The sequence below is a fragment of the Dermacentor andersoni genome, chromosome 2, assembly GCF_023375885.2.
Source record: "Dermacentor andersoni chromosome 2, qqDerAnde1_hic_scaffold, whole genome shotgun sequence".
NCBI classification, from domain to species: domain Eukaryota; kingdom Metazoa; phylum Arthropoda; class Arachnida; order Ixodida; family Ixodidae; genus Dermacentor; species Dermacentor andersoni.
Window position 1 is genome coordinate 95,289,317 of NC_092815.1, and position 23,246 is coordinate 95,312,562.

At 47.2% G+C, this 23,246-nt stretch overlaps 1 protein-coding gene across 1 annotated transcript; it reads left to right on the forward strand.

Annotated features, from left to right (window-relative positions):
- Window positions 1-5,972: 5,972 nt before the first annotated feature.
- On the forward strand, window positions 5,973-22,149 carry LOC126541961 (galactosylceramide sulfotransferase-like). Its single transcript, XM_055077034.1, has 5 exons — window positions 5,973-6,013; window positions 8,231-8,597; window positions 10,246-10,557; window positions 12,474-12,713; window positions 21,821-22,149. Exons 1-5 carry the CDS (start codon window positions 5,973-5,975, stop codon window positions 21,959-21,961), a joined length of 1,101 nt encoding a protein of 366 aa, XP_054933009.1. The 3' UTR covers window positions 21,962-22,149.
- Window positions 22,150-23,246: the final 1,097 nt, after the last annotated feature.

The window sequence follows — 23,246 nt, forward strand, 5'->3', positions numbered from 1 at the left end:
GTGAGTTGTTGGTTATTGATTTAACCCTTCCTAGATGGGGTCCTGTTACCAAAAGTAGACGTTTACTTTCCAAACTACTTTGAGGGTTCATAGAGAAAAATCGGACAGAGCTGTCATTGCAGGGGACTTTAATTCGCATCATATCACGTGACGTTATCGCTTAGATACAAGTGGTGAGCTCTGGCTGCTGCTGGAATTAGCTTGTCATCACGGACATCTCTAGATAGTGTTATTTCCAGTGATCACTTCCCTATACTTTTTTTCAATCGTGTGTTCCCCGCAAAGATTCAGTAATAAAACGATGAGATTTGTCAACAGCGCTACATATAAAAAGATTGTGCACTCTGCTATTGACTGGTTAACTTCGGCGCTGAGCGCGCGGCTAAGCGCTTCTGCGCCTAGCGCGCCGGGCAGGTTCTAAAATGTCTGATTGCCGCCACAAAAGAATCCATATTTAGTATAGGAATTTCTACTAGAAACAAAAAATGCTGCCCCGTGGTGAACTGAAGAATGTGAAATGCATTATCGCCTCAAGAAAGCTGCGCGGAAGAGCCGTCTTCACAATCAGAGCCTCCTAAATTGTATTAACTACAAGTTTTATGCTGGATCGTTTAGGCGGACAACTGCGAAAGCTAAGGACGATTATAAAGCCAATGTAAACACCTACTTATCTGACCCAGGAATATAGGAAAGCCCCACACATATTCATGGAGCACAACAAGACATTTTCTGTGAGCCACGTTTTGAACTCAGTTGTACTGACCCCAGTGGAAGCTAAGACTGATCGTGATTGCATATCACTCGGCCTTTCATTGCTCTTTCAGGCACAGTGCTCAGTTGTGTCCAGGATGCCGTCTCAGCGCAATGACTTCGAAGAGGTCAACTTATCAGAATTTCTATCTGTGGTAGCTTGTATGAGATCGGCAGCTCTGGGTTATGATGTGATATTTGTTAGCTTGCTCAAATTCTTGGGGCACAACTTTACGGGAGATTGCTAAATATTGTCTAAATATTGTGAACATTTCCCTTGAGAAAACATGGCTTCCTAACGTGTGGAAGATAGATAAAATTGTCTTGGTTTAAAAAAAAAGCCGGAAAACGGTTTGATTCGGACAACGTTCGGCCACTTGCTGTAACTTCTAACGTGGTAAAATTAACCGAAAGAGTCGTTTATAATCGTCTATCAGATCACATTTATAAAATGAATGGAATTTTTTCATCGTCATTGGATTTAACTTTTTTTTCTTCGGCTTCCAGACATCACTCGAATATTCCTGGCGGAATTCCTAGCTGTTGTTCTCACATTGAGTAAGCTGCACACTTCCATGACAACCGCGGTAATAATTGCACATTCTACATCGTTGTGCACCTCTCTTGCTGCTGCCGGTGAGTGGCATATATTAACCATTTTATACTCACTCACACCAAGCCATCTGCGGAGTGTATGAGTGGTTTGGATACCTGGACGGAGAGGTTATATTTATGAACGAAGCGGCAGGCAGTTTGACCGAGCCTTCCCTTGCAGGCCCTGTGTTTATTCGAACGACGATCTTTATTCCAATTGCGTTCCAACGATGGGTTTCATCACTTCTGTCACCCTTTTGGCGTCCAAAGAAAATTTAACGTCCTCCACGGAACTGCAGCACTTATAGTTCCCTTGGAGCAGGAAATTTTGTAAAACAAGACGGGCAAAAGTAAAATCAACGAGACTACGATGTTGAGTCCTGCCCGTAAATCTATACATGCGCCGATCTGTTCTGGCGATTTCCACTTTGTGCCATTTCTGCAACACATTCAAAACAATTGAATATTACTTGGTGACTGCAGGCGTTTCTCCGCCCTGATAAAAAGAGCATTGCAAAAAAAATAATAATAATGCGACAACTCGGCTTACCATTGAACTCACTGGTGCTGCTGCCTTTCGGAGCTTCTATGCTTGGACGCACACAGGGATGTGTGCATTGCCGTAGGTAAATTCATTCGTCCCTCGTTGTCTCATATATATATATATATATATATATATATATATATATATATATATATATATATATATATATATGTGTGTGTGTGTGTGTGTGTGTGTGTGTGTAGCACAGTTGTAGTCCGTGAGCCGGTCTACTAGAAGAGGCGGATATTACTTGTACAAATAAATGAAATGCATAATAACCTTATTAACAAAAACTCACTAATTAAGTTTTGACTAATTAATTTATTTTACGGCACATACTGCAACTTACTAATTCTAGCTGGTGAGACTGCAAGGCATATCCACTTGAATATAATTGTGTGTATGAAACCATTTACGAGATATGCGCCGTCAAACTTACGGCAAAGATGCACTGTCGTTCCAGTTACTTCTTTAACAAAAAGTCGGTGTACACATTGAAGCACAACAGTAAATGGAACACCAATGTACTTCTCCGCAAAGTTCGAGAATTAATATCTCGAAACTGGCGTCATCATGAGAATTCGTTCCAAGTGGATCCATCGCCTTGCGAATTCCATGGCTTGGCTAGAATTTGTAAATTACAATATGCGCCGTAGTTGTGATTAGTTAGAAATATAAGTAGTGAATTTTTGGTAATTCGTAGATAATGTATTTAAATTTTTTTTGTGCAAGTAATGTCACCCCCTTCGATTAGACCAGCTAATGGACTATAATTGTGCTATCTGCCACGGGCAACTTAAATATATATATATATATATATATATATATATATATATATATATATATATATATATATATATATATATATATATATATCTATAGAGAGAGAGAGAGAGAGAGAGAGAGATAAACACTTGTAAGTGTATAGCGCTCGTCTTTCCTTCTCGTTCTTGCGATCACTTCTGAAGGAACGAAGTCAGGCAAAACGTTCCAGTTAGAAAGTTGTAGAGTGCTTTGCAAAACATCCGATTAAACATTTCCTAACTTTCTATCGATTAGGTGTCAGTGCTTTTCCGCTTACTTCAGATTCCCAGGAAATACGAAAAAAAGATATACCACGTGACTTGCCCGCTAGCGCGTCGTGATTTCAGCGCTCCCAAACGCTCCGCGTGCAAACAAACATAGCATTTAGCCGGGTGTGCTGCCGCTACGCTTACAAAAAATACACAAGGAACGCCGGTCAGCCGAAGACAGTGTCATCGCTTTCAAGCGCTTAGCAATCTCAATTACGAATCATAATACGTAACAGTAGCTTGACTCACGCAGGCTGGACCAGTGATTTTTATATGATAGGCTCCTAACAGTTCACGCGCGGTTTTGTTCTTGCTTCTGCCTAGGATCCCGACATCAGAAAACGGCGCTTCACAGCGACAAGACCTGCAATACGCTGACAAGTGCTCACTCGCGTCCTTCTTTGATTTATTCGCGGGCTCTCTCATTCGGTCGTTAACGCAGCGCCAAGTTTGCCCGATGCATCACTTTCCAAAGCTCCAGTGGAGCACTGCACGTAACGCATAACGTGCTTTACTGTCCACCCGCTCGTACCGTTATGCGTTACGTGCGGTGCTGCGCGTAACGCACGTGGGGCTATCCCCGTTTGCTCCCTGATCCACACCGCTCTTTTCCTGTCTCTTAACGCATACGCCTCACATTTCTAGTTTCATCGCCCTTTGCGTGGTCCCCAACTTGTTATCGGCTTCTTTGTTTGTTCTTTGGTTATATTCAGCGTGTCTAGCAACCGGGAAAACCGGGAATTCTCAGGGATATTGAATAGTGTGGAAATACTCAGGGAAAACTCAGGGAATTTGTGCTTCTACTAGAAAAAATTTGCTGTTATTTCATTGAAAGAGAACGAAAGTCGCGGTAATGCTTGCTCAAGTAACAGAGAGGAATCGTAACAAATCGTCTTTGACGCTGTGTCGTCCGCTGGAGGAGTTGCCAGTGTATACAGTCAACGATCGACTTTCCGGGCGCTTGATAATTCGGACGGCTTCGCGGCACCACCACGTATCCCATAGAGCCTATGTATAAGAACGTTTGAAAATTACGGATGCAAGAACCCTTCGCCGTCCGATTTTCCGGACATTTTGCCGTGACCCCCCGTCAGAAACGGCATTAATCAAACCCACCACCGTCGCCATATTGATTATGTCGCCGCCTCGAACCGGCGCTCTCGCTCGCAGATCCACTGCCAGCCGTAGCCACCACCGCTGTAAGCAATGGCGCCGACTCCGCCTTTGTGGTCCTCGCGATTGGCTTCGAAGCTCGGAAGGCACAACGCGTTGCATAATGCTGGTTTTTGAAAGTCAGCTTCTCCTTAATACAGTAATGTTACGCGGTGAAGCATACGCAAAATTATTGCAGTGAAGCATAACAAGCGTGGTAAGAGGCAATTGTCACGGGAAACATTATCTATTCCTTCCATATACACGCGTGCACCCGCCATTTCCTGTCACAGTACGAGCACCGATATGCCTAATATGTGTACTGGTGGGCCATCAGAGCTTTTTCGGACGTGCTTGTGGCGATTCGAGGCCTCAAGGACAGTAAAAGACATGCATTAATCTTTTCGGTCTGCCCGATTTTTCGAACGTTTTCGCGGCCCCTAGGAAGCCCGAAAAATCGGATTTTCGATGGCACTCAGGGAAAACCTTAAAAACTCAGGGAGTTTAGAAATGTCAACTTGGTAGACAACCTGTTAAATATACAAGACATCAATTACAAGTCAAGCAAATTGGCTTGGCTTGTATGTAACCAACCACGGAAGCAAATTCAAACGGGAGTGGTGGTTTCGTAGAGTTGTGGGCTCACTGCTGCCAATGCGCATGCAAAACTGAGAATCCGCCAGTTTCCCTCATCCTTCGGTAATGGCAGCTTGCGCTTTGAAACGCTAGCTAACAGACGCTTTGAGACGCACCTTGAGAATAGGTCTCGGTCTCAACTTTTATTCGCCGAAGTACACGAAGTGGAGTCACTTTAGCCTGCCCGCTCACGAGACATTCATTACGTTACTTGACATTTTCATTCTAATGCATTGTTACTTGCTGTTACTTGTTTTGTCCCACTGAAGGTCATGGATTCGGTTGCCTTAATTAACTCTACCTTAATTAACGCCGCCTTAGTTAACACCAAAAGTCGTGGGTTCGACTCTTGTCCTTCACGATGGCAACTGGAATCCAACTTGGAGATATTGCTGATTCGCCCATATCTCCGACTAGGTTCGGGTCCTACTAAAGGTCGTGGGTTCAAGTGCCTTAATTAACTATATATTAATTAACAGTACCTTAATTACCTTGTCTTAACATCACAGGTCGTGATGACGCTTCTCCGCCTCGGCTTCACACTTTTCTTTATAAAGAAATTAATGGCCTAACTTGGCCTAACTAACACCAAATGTGGGTTCGGCTCCCACCAAATGTCGAGGGTTTGACTCCCTATGAATTTTTTTTTTGCCATAACGTCGGACGGCGTAACGCCAGGCATCGGATTTTTTGTCCCGTGAGCCATCTAAGGCTTTAGATCGCCTTAATAAACCAGCTATCATGCCATCACCATCACCGTCATGCTGTCGTCAACGTCGTTACCTTGCTTATGTCATCACACAAACATTTTCGTCACATATACAATTGCTCACCTTACACAAATATGCTGGTCCATGTGGTAGCGCTTTTTAGAAACTCGAGCGATGCTTGATAGCCAGCTACCTGCAAAATCTTTGCATAATATCATCTCCCACAGTGCATAGGCTGTGCAGAAGTTTGTTTTTTACAAGGATTTCAGAACTGATAGACTATCAGGTACTGAAATGCTTTTCCGGCTTGGGCAGTGGCAGCCCCTGCGGCAGTGCTTCTACCAACAAGATGCCAAAGTCGTTCCTTCCAGCTCTGCTATGAAGTAGACATGAAGTTATCCCAAGTTGTGCAGGTGAGCGCTTTTGCGCATCCCAGCTATTCTTTACTCCTCAAATCTGCCGCAGCCATCATTAATCACCGGAGTCAGCGGATCAGTGACCACATTGGTCGAAATGGTGTGCAAGGGCAAGAGGAACAGTGTTGCTGGCCGCAGGTGAATCTAACATTGCAAAGAACTTCTGGCAACAAGTCACATGCTACTCCGTTACCATATTCATCGTTGTTTGTTGGAACTCTGAATGCTGCTATCGACTGGCATATTTGCACAGTGGTGACTGCTTTTCTTCCCTAGTCTTTGCAGCCGAGGTGTCAGTGAAGTTACCGGCCTTGGCTGGTAAATGCTGGTAGAACTATGGTAGAACTGCTGTGTTTGATTTTATGATCAACGAGTAGTAATTGGGCGTTCAGAGAATTCATCAAGTAACATATATCAACCTAATATTTTTTTTGTACGGGTGCTGATTCAAGCGAATTTGTGAATACGGGGGTAAGACCAAGACAACCATAACGTTCTTATTATGCACGAAAGGAGAGAGGTAATTGCAAAAAAGAAGAAAGAAGGAAAAGAAATGCGAGGCTTCGCACCATCTATCGAAGACTCGTTATCTGGAGTACGACAACTCTTTGCTGCGATCCTTTATGCCAAAGACGCAGTAATGAAATAGGAAGATTTATAATATTTCATTAACCGCTTCACACAGATTACAAAATTTGCGTTGGATCTGCATATTTTTTTCTCTTTCCCTTTCACACTATGATTATTGCGTTATCCAAGCTCGGCCATATCCACTCCCTCTATCAAGCTTGCCATTCTTCGCCCATACCGACACACCGTTGGACGCTGACACGTCTCAATGTTTCCGTGACTGCCTTGGCGTCAGAAATGGGGCTGCATATTGAGGACGGCCGTTTATTTACATACACCACGCATGCTATAGACTCATGAAAAAGTCTAGAGCAAACGTCGTAAAAAAAAGGTATTGGAAGTTGGAAGATCATGTAGCAGCAGGGTCGTGACTACGCAGTACCGTAAGTGCGAACATACTAATACATCTCGTGGTTATAATGCTTGCAGGTTCCGGATCGCTTAATGGCTGTGCAGCGCCGCCGCCGTGCGCTTGTTGCATCTGTACTGATTGCGGCCTGGTTCCTCCTCTTGAGGCCAACCAAGTTAAAGAGAACTGCTTTCAGCGCCACTGGAAGGTGACGCTCCTATAGGCATTTTGCCCTCTCGTACCGTGGTCAAGGAGTTAAAGCGATAACCCAGCTGCACAAACTGGTGTGCGTTTCAGACATTTCAGATGTTGACGCCGCGAAAATGAAAAAAAAAATGTGCTGTCAATTGCAGGCCGCAAATTTCCAAGCACATAGGAATAAAGAAATTGATTTTTCTCTCACGACAAATGCAGCCATTGCAAAAACGTGACCGGTCGATTACTGCTATCATTGAAACAAAAATACAATAATTGTACAATAATTGCAGAAATTTGGAGGTTAACAAAAAAAGAAGCTTTAGGAAAGTTGGGAACCGCGCAACGAGCTATGGAGCAAAAAATCTTAGGCGTAACTTTAGAAGACACGAAGACAGCGGTGTAGATTAGAAAGCAAACCGGGGTAGTCGATACTCTAGTTGACACTGAGAGGAAAATAATTCCGACTGAACCCATTTCACGGTGACCGTCCACGTTTATGCCATTACCGTTCAAGCAATGTACCAACATACCATTTGGCTGTGGACGCTTTTATTTACAATCTGTAGTGGTCATTCTGAGGTCTCTATTGTTTCGGCTATATCCGAGATACAATGTATCCGGGATCGGCCCACCTTGCTATGGCACTCGCTCGCCAAGATCGGCCATGATCATGATGGTATGACGACAACGCAATGACGACGACGGGATGACAAAAAAACGAACGTCGTCAATGGAACGACGAAGCCGGTTTGGCGAGAAGCATGGACATAAAATGAATACATAGTTTTCTTTTTAAGGCGATTGGTAAGCTGCTGAACATGAGTTGGGGATGCCTGCCACCATGCTCTCCAACCCATTTCTGTTCGTCTTGAGATTTTCCTGTCATGATATGCGCCCCCTGTGACCAATTGGTCTAGGTAAACGTACTTCTTCATTGTTATTATCTTGTCAGGCTATTGAACATTACTTTAGTTTCGTGCATATTATTATTTAATCATTCGAATTTCGCCTATTGAAGTCTTCAGTAGCTTGTTACAAGTAATCTAAACTCACACACATAAGTTTGTGTGCTTCTACTAGTTATATACAGTGGTAATGTAGAGTTATGCGTAGACAACAAAATAAAACGAAGGCGCCAGCCAACATCTCCAACTGTAAGCGTGAATACTATTCGGCAGGTCTTGGTGGGCGAAGCTGCAGTTTTTCCACGGGCGCCTGCCATCGTCCTGCACGCCGAGGCACACCGTGTTCTTCCTGAAGACGCACAAGTGCGCCAGCTCAACGGTGCAGAATTTGCTTGTTCGCTACGGGGAACGGCACGGGCTGACGTTCGCGCTGCCTCCGTCCGGCGTCTACCTGGGCCACCCGGACTTTCTCAACAGAAGTATGGCGCAGGGCACGCCCCCCTTCGACATGCTGGTGCACCATACGCGATTCGAGGAGGTCGAGGCGCGGGCCCTGCTTAAGCCGGACCCCGTCTTCGTGACTATCGTGCGAGAACCTGCGTCGCTTTTCGAGTCGCTCTATTCGTTCTACGACCTCGAGGTGAGCAGCACATGGCCCCCCGTGAAAAGCATTCTTGCCTCTTTAATTTTACCCAACGGTAAGATTTCCCGCGCGTGGAAGGCCTTGCGCGAGTGACAGTAAGTTAACTGAGCAGTGAGTTGCCGAGCGACAGAATAGTGACAGTGTCGTGAAACCTTTTTTCTCTGCTGCTCGACAACTTACAGTGCCGCGGTTCTTATCCCTTGCGCGGATCCTTTTGTTCGTCGTTAAATTTACCGGTGGATAAATTTTCAATCAGAAGGGGAGGCGCGGTTTTGCCAGATATCAGGCGACATGCCGGATCTTATGTATAAGTGAGGGCGTTGATCATTGAAGGCCGTAAAATGGATCACCTGACGCAAGATGCACTTATTAATACATATGGCTATAGCGTGTTTTAGAACATATCCATCTTCTGGTGCCTTCTAGTTCTGACAAAATGGTGCGACGCTCGGTCAATTAGGCAATTATAAAGAATTATCTGAGAGCGGCAATGGTAAAGAAACGGGTTGACATATGAGTCACATGACATGGCTCGCTTTCAACTGTTTTTTAAACTGGAAGTGAACGTTGCGCTTTCTACTCGTTTCTAACCTGGTCCTTGTCCTGAAATTCGCGCTCGTTGATCTTTATTGTGCAGCATGAACAAATTAGTCCAACAACGAATACGTACAGCGCATCCTGGACTGTTCTCAGTGTCCACTGAAACGCACGGTAAGAGTTGCTGTGAAAATGTGGTCCACATCTGTGCAACATCTCCGAGAACTCGAATTTTGATCCGTGAGTTTTGATCCGGCGATGCGAGCAATGAAACAGGGGAACCCTTCACATAACCGCGTGCAGCACGGGCTTTTGCGGACACGGGGAGAAACCTGTCCCTGTCGCGGTGGCGATGAGCAGAGAGTCGTATTTGTCGGTTCTTCAGCAACGTTTTTAGAGAACACACGAAGAAACCTTGTTGACGCCTTCTACGAGCATTCCATCGTTAAGGCCGTCGTCAGCCGTTTATAAATTAGTTTTGTTGCATTGTTGGATTGTGCACTGTTGTTCATAATCATTATACTCCTATTCAATTACTGTAGTGATCGTGCCTTCATGTGTATTTCAATATAGAATTATTCTTGCTAATATTTGTGTAATCTTCAACTACCATATGTTTCATTAATTACTTCTAATATGTTGATCGTATTTTCACGCTGTTCTTACCCTCGTTGCTAATCCTATATTATATATTTTATTCATGTTGTCACAGGAGGTCCCCCTGACAGTTTTTACTTTGGGACCTCCTTCTGTATTACATTTTCTTTGTAATTGTAATGTCCAATAATAAATTGATTGATTGATTGAAAAAAAAGGCAATCCGCGTCATAGCGCCGTTTTCCTAGACCCGAGCATAATGCACCAGCACGTTCTATTTCTCTAGCGCCAAAGCACATTTCGCAGCTTCATTTTAAGTGGAATATTGTTGAAGAGAGTAGACAAACTACCTCTTAATATGAGTTTTTGTGCCGTTGGGCACTTGACAATAGCCATTTTCTTAGCAGATTGTTTTAGCGTGACCCGTCGGCCTCACTATATAGCCTTGAGCTCATTTCTCAAGGGTGCCCAAACGTCCACTGAACCGTTACCTTTATCTTTGCAATGACAGAAAACGTATAACGTCAGACTGGAGGAGCTGCAGGATGCCACCAAAAACGCCTCATTGGTCAAGAAGATATTTCGTACCCTACCTGGTCGGAGCGGAGGTAGCCTGGGCTTGAACCAAATGAGCTACGACCTGGGCTTCGATATCGAGCAATCGCAGAACGACAGCGCTGTGAGACACTTCATCGAGCGAGTGGACGCCGTGTTCGACTTGGTGATGGTGGCTGAGCGTATGAACGAGTCCCTAGTTCTTCTGCGTCACTTGCTTTGCTGGGATGTGAACGATGTCATCGTGTTCAAGCTCAACGCGCGACAGGTCAGTATCTTGATGCTGTATTAAATCGTCTGCGCGCACGCGCGCGCGCACACACACACACACACACACACACACACACACACACACACACACACACACACACACACACACACACACACACACACACACACACACACACACACACACACACACACACACACACACACACACACACACACACACACACACACACACACACACACACACACACACACACACACACACACACACACACACACACACACACACACACACACACACACACACACACACACACACACACACACACACACACACACACACACACACACACACACACACACACACACACACACACACACACACACACACACACACACACACACACACACACACACACACACACACACACACACACACACACACACACACACACACACACACACACACACACACACACACACACACACACACACACACACACACACACACACACACACACACACACACACACACACACACACACACACACACACACACACACACACACACACACACACACACACACACACACACACACACACACACACACACACACACACACACACACACACACACACACACACACACACACACACACACACACACACACACACACACACACACACACACACACACACACACACACACACACACACACACACACACACACACACACACACACACACACACACACACACACACACACACACACACACACACACACACACACACACACACACACACACACACACACACACACACACACACACACACACACACACACACACACACACACACACACACACACACACACACACACACACACACACACACACACACACACACACACACACACACACACACACACACACACACACACACACACACACACACACACACACACACACACACACACACACACACACACACACACACACACACACACACACACACACACACACACACACACACACACACACACACACACACACACACACACACACACACACACACACACACACACACACACACACACACACACACACACACACACACACACACACACACACACACACACACACACACACACACACACACACACACACACACACACACACACACACACACACACACACACACACACACACACACACACACACACACACACACACACACACACACACACACACACACACACACACACCGCCCCACCCCACCCCCCACACACATTTCGCAAGTTTTAACAAATTTGCAGGCGTAACTTGGAATCAGCTAGTACAAGACAGACGTATATGGAGATCGCTGGGAAAGGCCAGCGTCCTGCACTAGACATAAAGCATGATGATGATGATGATGATGTGTATAGAACGTATTTCTAAGGCTCTGACGGCAGCGACAAGTTTGAACATATCCAAGCTAGTGAAGAGCTATGGCTCCCCTGTGAAAAAAAAAGGAAAACTGCGATTACCTAGAACGATATTTTTTTCCAATTCCTGGTAAATATAAAGCAGCTGACAGGTGACGACGCTAGGGGCAGGTCGGTTTGCTTCTTTCTGAGGTGTTTCTGCTAAACAGAATTCGGCCTGTCAGGGTGTCTGAGTTTCTCCATTCACATGATCGCAAAATGACCTGTAATCATCCCAGTAATCACTGAGTACCGCTATCGTAGGTTGCGGATGCGCAGGCCTCGCCTATACGACGGCGGATCAGAGCACTGCAGAGTGTTGTTCGAAGATGGATACCGCTTGAGCAACTCAGCGTCAGAAATGACTGCGACCGCGTAGTCCGTACCTACGATGATTATGGGCTGCCATGCGGACAAAATAATATTGTCATTCACCCCCTTGCGCACTTTGCTTAAACGTTCTCCGCTACTCCTCCACGTGTTCTCGCAGAGCGACTTGCGGCGTTCGCCGAGCGCAGAGCTGGCGGCCGAGCTACGGGCTCTGAACTCGGTAGACACGCTCCTCTACGAGTACTTCACGCAGCGCTTTGAGCGGCACGTTGAGGCATTTGGCCGGCGTCGCATGAAAAAGGAAGTATATCTTCTGGAGCGGCGGATGAGCTTCTGGTACCAGCGGTGCGTGGAAGAGGCCATATCTACAAATAACACCAAGATCAGCTTCACACGTAAGGTGCGTTACACAAAATTATATATATATATATATATATATTGTAAGCACTATTAACGTACTTCGTCGTTTTCATTTGTACATAGCCATCATCATCTTCCCTGTTCTTCGACTCCTTCGCGCGTGAGCTGGGGGCGTTGCCTTTTGTGGAATAAACAGCGCTGGACAACTCGATCGGTCTCGGTATTATAAAGTGGTGGAGGTACGTCAAGATCCCGACGTCCTCTCGCGTTCCCGTCCTCCCTGGAGCTCCGTTCCGGTCGCCGCCTGCACCCAGCTACCCCTACAACAATGGACACTTCCAACCCCGGCCCTTCCGGCGCCTCAAACCCTACCGCACAGACGGCCCCACCTGCGGCGCCCTCTTGGACTGTGACGAGCCCTCAGCGCGATCCCCCTGTCTTTTCGGGACTCCGCGGTGATGACGTAGACGATTGGCTCGACCACTACGACCGCGTGAGTTCTTGCAACAAGTGGAACGACATCCAGAAATTGAGGCATGTCGCCTTCTACTTGACCGGTGTTGCGAAGACGTGGTATTTCAACCACGAATCCGACATCGCGGATTGGTCCACGTTTACCTCGAAGCTGCGGCAAATCTTCGCTTCCTCGTCTGGCCGTGCAGAAGTCGCCAAACAGAAGCTGGGAACGCGCCGCCAACTTCCCCAAGAGTCTTACACCTCATACATAGAGGATGTCTTGGCTCTGTGCCGCCGTGCGAATCCTAGCATGACGGAAGCCGAACGCGTTCGCCACATCTTAAAAGGCATTGGGCCTGTCGCGTTCAACGCCTTAATCGTGCAAAATCCGGCTTCTGTCCAAGACATCACTTCAACATGTCAACGCCTCGACGAGCTGCAGTCTATTCGTCTTCCACATGACAGCAGCGATCCTCAGGTTCCTCATTCTCCAGATCTACGTGCTCTTATCCGCACCATCATCCGCGAAGAGCTTCAACTACAAGACCTCAGGCGTCCACCTGCTGCCTGCGCCCCAACCCCCGCCTTCGACTTGCGCGAGGTCGTAAAGCAGGAGTTGACAGCGATGACTACACCCACGACGCATCTTGCTCCGGTAGCGCGCTCCACACCTACCTACGCGGATGTTGTTTCGCTACCCACCCCTACCGTGACTTCCGTGCCTGCTGGCGTTTCCTATGACCATTTGGCTTCGATGGGAACCAGAGCACTTGCTGCGCCATTGTACCCTCAGTGGCGTGCACCTCGTCCGGTTTGTTTTTACTGTGGCATACGCGGCCATATATCTCGCTTCTGCCGCCGGCGCCAGCAGGATGAAAGGCGAGGCTATGCTGAGCACGAAAGAGACCGCACTCGCCGATCAGACGACTACTATACCGGACCGCACTCGTTCCCTCAACAGCGCTCTCCGTCTCCACCAGCTGCTCCCAATCTGCCTCATAGTTCCCGTTCGGCCAGACGTCGTTCTCCATCCCCTTACCGGCGCTCTACATCACCGCTTCGTCCCACTTCCCATTTTGTCGACCAGCACTCGGAAAACTAACTGTTGCAGTTTTTGGAGGGGAAACTGCTTCTTATCGGTCTTCGAAAATTCCTCCTGTTCGCCCGGCCAACATGCTTTCTGTGACTGTCGAAGGTGTTCCCGCGTCAGCTCTCATCGATACCGGTGCCGCCGTTTCTGTTCTTCGGAGTGATCTGTGTTCCCGGCTCCGTAAAGTAAAAACGCCTTATCTTGGACCTATTTTGCGTGGTGCTAATAATGCATTCATTCACCCTGACGGACAGTGTACTGCTCGTGTTCTCATCGACGGCATACGCCACCACATCGAGTTTATCATCCTTCCAACGTGTATCCATGAACTTATACTTGGTTGGGACTTCCTACATTCTGCTTCAGCCGTCATTTCATGTAGAGAGGAAGTTGTCCACATCACGGATACAGAGCTTGAACCTGTTGCGGACTCTTCACTTTCATGCGTGAACTTGGCCATCGCTGCAGACTACGTCCTGCGTCCTGGTCACGAAGACGTTGTAGCCGTAACATCCAGTCAGATCGCCGACGGAGACGCCCTAGTCGCCCCTCAGGTTTGGATGATTCTTTCCCTCCTCCGGCCGTTCTTAGTTCTGACCTAACAGCCGCGCAGTCCGAAGCTTTAATGGTGGTCTTGGCAAAACACAAAGCCTGTTTCGATAGCTGTTCCCCTGTGTTGAGCCAAACTCCTGCGGCTACACACCGCATCGAAACCGATGGTTCCGCTATAATACGACGACGCCCCTATCGTGTATCGCCGTCCGAACGAAAGGTCATTGAACAACAGGTCGCTGACATGCTTGCGCGGAAGATAATCCGACCTTCATCTAGCCCATGGGCGTCTCCCGTGGTCCTGGTAAAGAAAAAAGATGGCTCAGTTCGCTTTTGCGTGGATTATCGAGCGCTCAGTAAGATCACACGCAAAGACGTATATCCAATACCTCGAATTGACGACGCTTTGGACACACTACAAGGGGCGGAGTATTTCTCCAGCCTTGATCTTCGATCAGGATATTGGCAAATTCCGATGAACGAGACTGACAAAGAAAAAACCGCATTCGCTACACCGGATGGCCTTTATGAATTTAACGTGATGCCTTTTGGCCTTTGTAATGCTCCTGCCACATTTGAGCGCATGATAGACAACGTACTTCGTGGTCTAAAATGGAAGACATGCCTCTGTTATCTGGATGATATTGTCATCTTTTCGTCTGACTTCAGCCAACATCTTCATCGATTAGACGAAGTTCTCAAGTGCCTTGCGAATGCTGGTCTCCAGATCAATACAAAAAAATGCAAATTTGCAAGCAAAACAATAAAAGTATTGGGTCACGTCGTTTCAAAAGATGGCATCCAGCCTGACCCCGAAAAGATTAGTGCCGTTCTTCAGTTTCCTCGCCCCCAGCAACAGAAAGATCTACGTAGTTTCCTCGGCTTGGCGTCATATTTTCGTAGGTTTATACGCAACTTCGCAGCAATAGCAGCTCCTCTACACAAGCTACTGGTTACCGGTGCCTCTTTCACGTGGACTAGCGACTGCGAGTCGGCTTTTCAAGCTCTGAAGCGGCATCTTACTTCCGGACCAGTGCTTCGCCACTTCGATAATCGTGCCCCCACCATACTCCATACTGACGCAAGCGCACAAGGTATTGGCGCAGTACTTCTGCAACGTAATACAGCATCTAAAGAGCAAGTCATAGCATATGCCAGCCGAACACTTTCTCCAGCTGAGCGGAACTACACCATTACAGAGCAAGAGTGCCTGGCTATCGTTTGGTCGATTCAGAAATTTCGCCCATACCTTTACGGTCGCCACTTTACCATCGTCACCGACCACCATGCTCTGTGTTGGCTGTCATCAATGAAAAACATGTCAGGACGCTTAGGACGCTGGATACTCCGCTTGCAGGAATATGACTTCACTATAACGTACAAGTCTGGAAAACGCCATCATGATGCAGACGCATTGTCTCGCTGCCCGCTCTCACTCTCTCCAGGTAACGCGCCGTCGTCTTCCCAACCACGTCGTTCCGATGCTACGCCTGCCTCTCACCAACTCTCGATAACGCCCCTGGACCAAGTTACGCTTTCATCACGTTCTGATTTCGTCTCACTTCAGCGGGCCGACTCCTACTGTCGAGCTCTAATGGATCGCCTTAGTGGGTTCGCCGAACCACCCAACAGCCGCTTGCGACGCCAACTTCGACAATTCCGCCTTCAAGGTGGCGTGCTACACCGCTACGTTTACCACCCAACAGGTCACCGGTGGGTCCCAGTTCTACCTCGCTGCCTTCGTTTGCGGGTATTAGAGGCTCTTCACGACGATGTATCGGCTGGCCACTTAGGCTTCCACAAGACTTACGACCGCATAAAGACCCGCTGCTTCTGGCCTGGCCTATCCTCAACGGTGGCCAAATACATTGCCTCTTGTGCGTCATGTCAGCACCGCAAACGCTCGACATCCCCTCCTGCCGGTTTACTACAACCTCTCCCTTGCCCGGACGCACCTTTTGAATTTGTTGGCATTGATTTATATGGTCCCTTGCCGTTGACACCCTCCGGTCACCGTTGGATTGTCACTTCGGTCGACCATTTAACAAGATATGCCGAGACTGCCCCTCTGCGATCCGGCACCACTTCTGAGGTCGCCGACTTTTTCTTGCGCGCCATCGTCTTGCGCCACGGGGCTCCTCGCGTTCTTCTCAGTGACCGTGGCAAGGCGTTCATTTCACAAGTTCTCGAGGAAGTTCTTCGAGCCACTAATACCGTCCACAAATCTACTTCTACTTATCATCCGCAAACCAATGGCCTTACTGAGCGCTTCCACCGTACGCTGTCTGACATGATTTCCATGTACATCCGTCCTGACCACACTGACTGGGATAAAATTCTTCCTTTTGTGACATTCGCATATAATACTGCTATTCAACGGACTACCGGCTACAGCCCTTTCTTCCTTGTGTATGGACGATCTCCTTCCACCATATTCGACAGAGAACTATTTTTCGCACCTTCTTCGCCTAACGCGTCGCTTCCAGAAGATTTTGCTGCCCGAGTTGCACATTGCCGTCAAATCGCCCGGCAAAGCACAGAAGCTACCCAAGCTGAGCGCAAGCGTTACTGCGACAACAAACGCCGTGACCTACGTTTTCACCCTGGAGACCAAGTCCTGCTTTGGACTCCAGTCCGCACTCCAGGCCTCTGTGAGAAGTTCCTTCCACGTTACATTGGCCCATACACCGTTGTGCAGCAAACATCTGCAGTGAACTATCTCGTTCGCCCAGTACACTCCGTCACTGACCGGCGCCGCCGGAATGCCGAAATTGTTCACGTCTCGCGGATGAAGCCCTTCACTCCCCGTTTAGATAATCTCTAATCTGCGGCCAGGCTGGCCGCTTCCATGACGGGGGGAAGTTAGTGTAAGCACTATTAACGTACTTCGTCGTTTTCATTTGTACATAGCCATCATCATCTTCCCTGTTCTTCGACTCCTTCGCGCGTGAGCTGGGGGCGTTGCCTTTTGTGGAATAAACAGCGCTGGACAACTCGATCGGTCTCGGTATTATAATATATATATATATATATATATATATATATATATATATATATATATATATATATATATATATATATATATATATATATATATATATATATAGGACAGCATAGGCGACATTATTTGAAGCTTTTAATCGAAATAAATAAATGATAAATAAATGGAAATGAAAGTAGATGAAAAAAATTCACGCAGGAACTTCTCTGGGAGTTATCTAAGTATGCGTTAGCATTATGCCACTTTCTCATCTTCACGCAGCCCGGTATCATTATCGATGTTATGAAACTTGATCCGAACGGTATAAACGACAGCGCTGAAAGGGCAAGGACTGCTGCGGAATGCGACACAAGGTGAATTGATGGCGCAAGCTAACTACTGTAGGTGGCTACGCGAGGTGCGCCGATGACGTTCCGATCATTATAAGCCGTTATCGCTCTTTAGTGTCATATCGATCCGTGTCGAATCATAATCAGCCATGATCAACTGTACTCGGGCGGCGGCTGTGCGCTGTGTTCTCGCCGCTTAGGCGGCTGCGTATGGCGCGGCCGCGCGAACCCTGCCTGGAAAGCGATCTGTAATGCGGACAGAGTTCGCCGTCTGCGTGCGCGCTGTGCTATCGGCACTTAGTTCGCATTGAAGCGAGACGCGCGGGCCCTATCTTGAAAGCGATCTCGCCTTACGTGACGAATGGACGGACGGACTGGTTTCCTCGTTGGGTAGGCATAGATATGCTTACGCATTTAAAGACAACTGGCCGCAGGTCGGATACGAGCCCACGTCTTCGCATTACACGTGCGATGCTCTTGCCAATTACGCTTCCGCGGCGCTGTTTCCCCATCCACTTTCTGGGGTATTTATGTTTTACTACTGGAACTAAACCTTGCAGCTTCGATGCCTTCAGGTACCGTGTGTGGGTTTATTGACCAGTTGCTTTCCCCCAAAAGGTTCACGTAGACGTGACACGTACCTGTGGCAGAAAGGAAGTTCCACATCCGCAGCCAAGTCCTGGAGTGGTGGCGCTGGCTAACACTCCCAGGGTTAGTCAAGTTAAAGCAGCAAAGAGATAGATAGATAGAGAGAGAGAGATGGAGTAGATGAGGGGGAGTAGATGAAAAGGGGAATGGCAGGAAGGTTACCCAAGCAAAACTCAGGCTTGTCACCGTGCTCGGGGCAAAAGGAAAAAGGAACCTGAAGAGAAAGCAAGAAGGAGAGAGAGCTAGAGGGGGAGGAAAGACAAATGCAAAGACAGCAAGATTATGTAGCTACAGGCTGTCTACCCTGGGCTGTGGAAAAGGGGTCAAAGGGAATGAAAAGTGATGTGATAGCTGAGATAAGTAAAGGAATGATGAAAGATGTCCACATAAGAACGGTTGAATGAGCTACAACTCTCAGAGTCTATTTTACAGTCTGCATGTCTCAATGTACACACACGAATATATGACGCAGCACACATTAAACACATAGCCTGGGGCGCTATAACGTAAAGCTATGCCAAACTTTTCTATTGCAATTCTATATTCAGCCCTCCGCGATTGGTCGAAAACATTTTGGACCACCACACTTTGCCTGTCTGTCACGCGACGTCACGAAAACGGCGATAGCTCCCCATCTGACATGACGGGAACACACTGATTATGCATGATTCGACTGAACATAAGAAAAATAGTTATTTCCGATTCGACGTCTTTTCGCCGTTAGCCCTCGGCTATTGGTCAAAAGTTTTCGTACTGCACCCACTTCACCTGCCTGTCACGCGAGTCACAAAACCGCGAAAACTCAACGTGTCAAAGTAACGTGTACGCGTTAAAGATGCATTAATATGCCGAACAAAACTGAATTTTTCTCTGAGTAGCCGCAGGTTGCTCCGTTCCGAAGGGAATAAAAGATGGCTGCCGCCGACCGCTCAGGCACTGGCTACTCGAACCTGCCTGAGAGCATGGGTTCATTTGCGTACAATAAAAGCGGTTACGTGGCCGTCTAGCGTTTTCGAGCACTTTCGGCACGTTTAAGACCTCGCTCTGCCAACTCTTCTTGGCTGAGGATCCATTTCAGCGTCATTTTTAAGCTTCCGTTGCGTGCCGCCGCGATTTTCGATCAGCCACCGCAAGCTAAGTAGGGGAAAGCGGACCAATCGCAGACGCTGGCACTACCCTCTTCATTCGGTTATCGATTTTCAGTGCACTGGCTCAGCCCTATCGAGTCCCTCTCCGCTTGAGCGTGCTCCTCACTTCTTGTCAGCCAATTAGATAAGACAAGCCGCTTAATGTATAGGCAATGTTACTTTTTTTTAAAGCAAACGAAACTGACTTCCTTTAAACGAGGAGAGCGATTGATCGGTCAGTTTAGACAACCCTTCGGGTCACCGCCCGATGCTTGCGTCGGCGGTTACGCAAATTTGACGTGACGAGATTGGAATAGAAACACATTGGAATAGTTTTACGTTATAGAGCCTCTGTTTTGGAGTCCCGCAGCCCGCCAGGGCTGCGGGACTCCAAACCAGGGTTTGTATTCACAAAACGTTCTTACGCCAGAATGTTTCGTAAGAGAACACTTCAGCCAATCCTGATGCTGGACACATTATTTTGCGAAGGTGGCCAACCACGGTTAAAAAGTTGCTTTTAGCGCAAACGTCCGTTTTGGGGACGGTCCTAGCACCTTTTCTTTGAGAGGCCGTCCGTGCAGCATCTCTGGCACAGTACACATCATTTGCCACTCCGTACTAAAAACTGAACGGACACACAGAAGGTGTGCGATTGTCTCAAAGCCGCGCATACCGCAAGTACTGTTGTGAGTCATACCAGTAAGAAAAAGATGAATAACTAATAATAAATGTTAAATATGAATATGAAAAATATGAATTATATGAATAATAATAATATGGATAATATGAGTGAAAGCTGCACACAGCCACCGACGCAACAGCAGACTTTCTTCACACCATGGTAATTCAGGCGGAAGACCGAGCTTCAATTCAGGGGTCATTTAATGTTCCTCAACCCAGCTAGTCAGGCGAGTTGGTTCAGTATGGCAGACGTGTGAATACGCCTAAGATACTAGGACGAAAGTAAGGACAAGACACAGCTAGCGCATGCCTTCAACTGATTTATTTGAACCCCTGTCGTCATATATACTGTACGCTCACAAATGTGCTTTTGGACACATCATGAGTGAATGCGCAAATGTCGCATTTGCGAGCGCATATATACATGACGACAGGGGTTCACATAAATCAGTTGAAACTATGCGCTACGTGCGTCTTGTCCTTGATTTCATCCCTGTCTCTTCGGCGCATTTACACGCCCGCTATTTAACGTATCCGTGAACTAATTGATTAGGGCGAGGCCAATGAAAAATAAATGCACTATACGAGAGGCACTATACGCGCACTATTACATTTTATGTTGTTGTCAGTATAGGTTAAAATTGGCTTGGCGAATATAGTATAAAAGCTATGGTGGTCTTTTACCAAGTGTAAATCCTTTAGCAGGAAGGCATCGTGCTCTATAAAGATGTTAACAAATGTACACGGCCTCACTGCAGGCAAGCAAATCAGATTGTGTTACGGAAGCCGGGTAATGTTCTTAACACGCGCTTTCAGGACAAGACAATTTAGTCACGTGCTGTGGCTCCGAACATTTAAATCTGCATGCAGTCGCCGTTATCATGTCTCTCTTTGGAATCTCGCGAATGGCCGTATGTCCCTATGGACACCTGTCGTACCACTGTAGCACCAGTGTCGTGCGCGTATGCGGTCGGAACAGACGTGGCTGGCATTACGTTTGTCTAACTGGGAGAGCGCGTGAGCTTAGTGGCAGTTATGGTTCACCGCTCTGTCCCCAGCAAACCTGAGAACTCACCTTGAAGTAATGCTGATCGAACTTTTCACGTGTCGCTCGTTCTTAAGATTGCAAGACACTCTCCTCGGATCTGACCGTCTCACACTATTGTTCGCCAAGCTTTGTTTGCATTGCTCTTCCTGACTGGTTGTTTCATTGATGTACTTATTCCCAGGCTTCGACAACCATCTTTCTTATAAATGTTGCAGGTGCTGTTACTGAAACCAAGAAACGCAAGCGCGTACGTGTGCAAACGCATGACTGAGCCTGAGTTGCTGATCACGAAACGGCTACGCAAGAAGAAACGAACCGTCGGAGCTGTGGAGCGCCTCTTACGATGGATAGTATAGAATTCACATACGCTGACAGTTCTTTCGCATGCTCACGCTGACCCAAAGCACGTTCTTGATCCCTCCTTCGCCTGCCAAGCCTCCACGAGGCTTCATTGGGACGATAGGCTGCGCCGGAGCACTGCGTCATGGCTGTGTGTTTAAGTTGTTTTTTATCTTTTTCATAACGAGTCAACATTTTTTTTAAATATTCCCCTAACCATAACCGAGATAACTATTTTGGTTCTTAAAAAACATTGTTTTCTTGGAATAGCTCACCTTCATGAGGCACTCATATGTTTTGAGGAATCTGTTAACCTCACCTTGGAACAAGAAAAGTTGCCACTCACTTGGGTTTATCTTGTCCTCAAATAATATTCGCCATCTATCTTGCTTGCCTTTTCTTCTTTAAAGCTGCGCGCCCAGTACTTCTGGGTCACGAACGTCAATGCACGTTATAAGCGTGACATTGCATTCTTACCAGGAAAATAGGGAGCGCAGTTTTCAAGAAAGAAAACGCAAGCAAGAGAGATGGCGATTACTGTTTGGGGACAATCTACATTCCTAAGGTGTAAGCTTTATTTGCAGTGTGAATGTGCTTCGATGCATAACAGGCATCGAATGTGGCGGCAGATTTGAACCTCTGCTTATACTATTCAATGTTGCACTTATTCGTCAAGCCCTTACCTACTCTTTGCCTCTGCATAACGGCGCGTTTGGGTTGGAGCTCAAGTCCACGCTTACGTGCATCACCTGCTCCCGCGGGCCCTCCTCGATTCGTATCATATGCCGTGTTTGTTTGCTCTTTGTTCTAGGTCCGGTACCGGCCAAAAGCGCAAGAGTGTTGTTAACAGTCATCAGGGATGACAGTAGTGAGGTGACGACGCAGGAATGATCACAAGTAAAGAGAGAGAGAGAGAGAGAGCAAGGCATAGGGGAAAAGCAGGGAGGTTAGCCAGCCAGAGTCCGGTAGGTTAGAGGGAAGGAGATTGAAAGAGAAGAAGGAAGAGGGAAGTTCTCACTTTGCACTAGTACACTCACTATTAAGTAGGCGCAGCAAAGAGAGGAGTGCCGTCATGTGGGGGAACTATATTCAGAAAGACAGCAACCGACAAAGAAAGCTTTCGCTTTAAAAGATAAGCAATCGCGGGAATCCACGGAGTTCCGACCTAATCGCTGGAAATCATCGAGCCCCGAAGGAAACCAATGCGGGTAAACCACGAAGCTCTGAGGAGAAGCAAAGGCGAAGCCTAGTGCTGGGCAGGCGGAGTCGCAGGAAGCCCCGGAAGAACGTCGGCCACCGGAT

Excerpts from the sequence above, each read along its gene's own strand:
- LOC126541961 (XM_055077034.1), top strand. The coding sequence starts at position 5,973 with ATGGTGTGCAAGGGCAAGAGGAACAGTGTTGCTGGCCGCAG. Across the intron at positions 6,014-8,230 it reads AACAGTGTTGCTGGCCGCAG|GTCTTGGTGGGCGAAGCTGC; the intron begins GTGAATCTAACA and ends ACTATTCGGCAG. Across the intron at positions 12,714-21,820 it reads AGATCAGCTTCACACGTAAG|GTGCTGTTACTGAAACCAAG; the intron begins GTGCGTTACACA and ends TAAATGTTGCAG.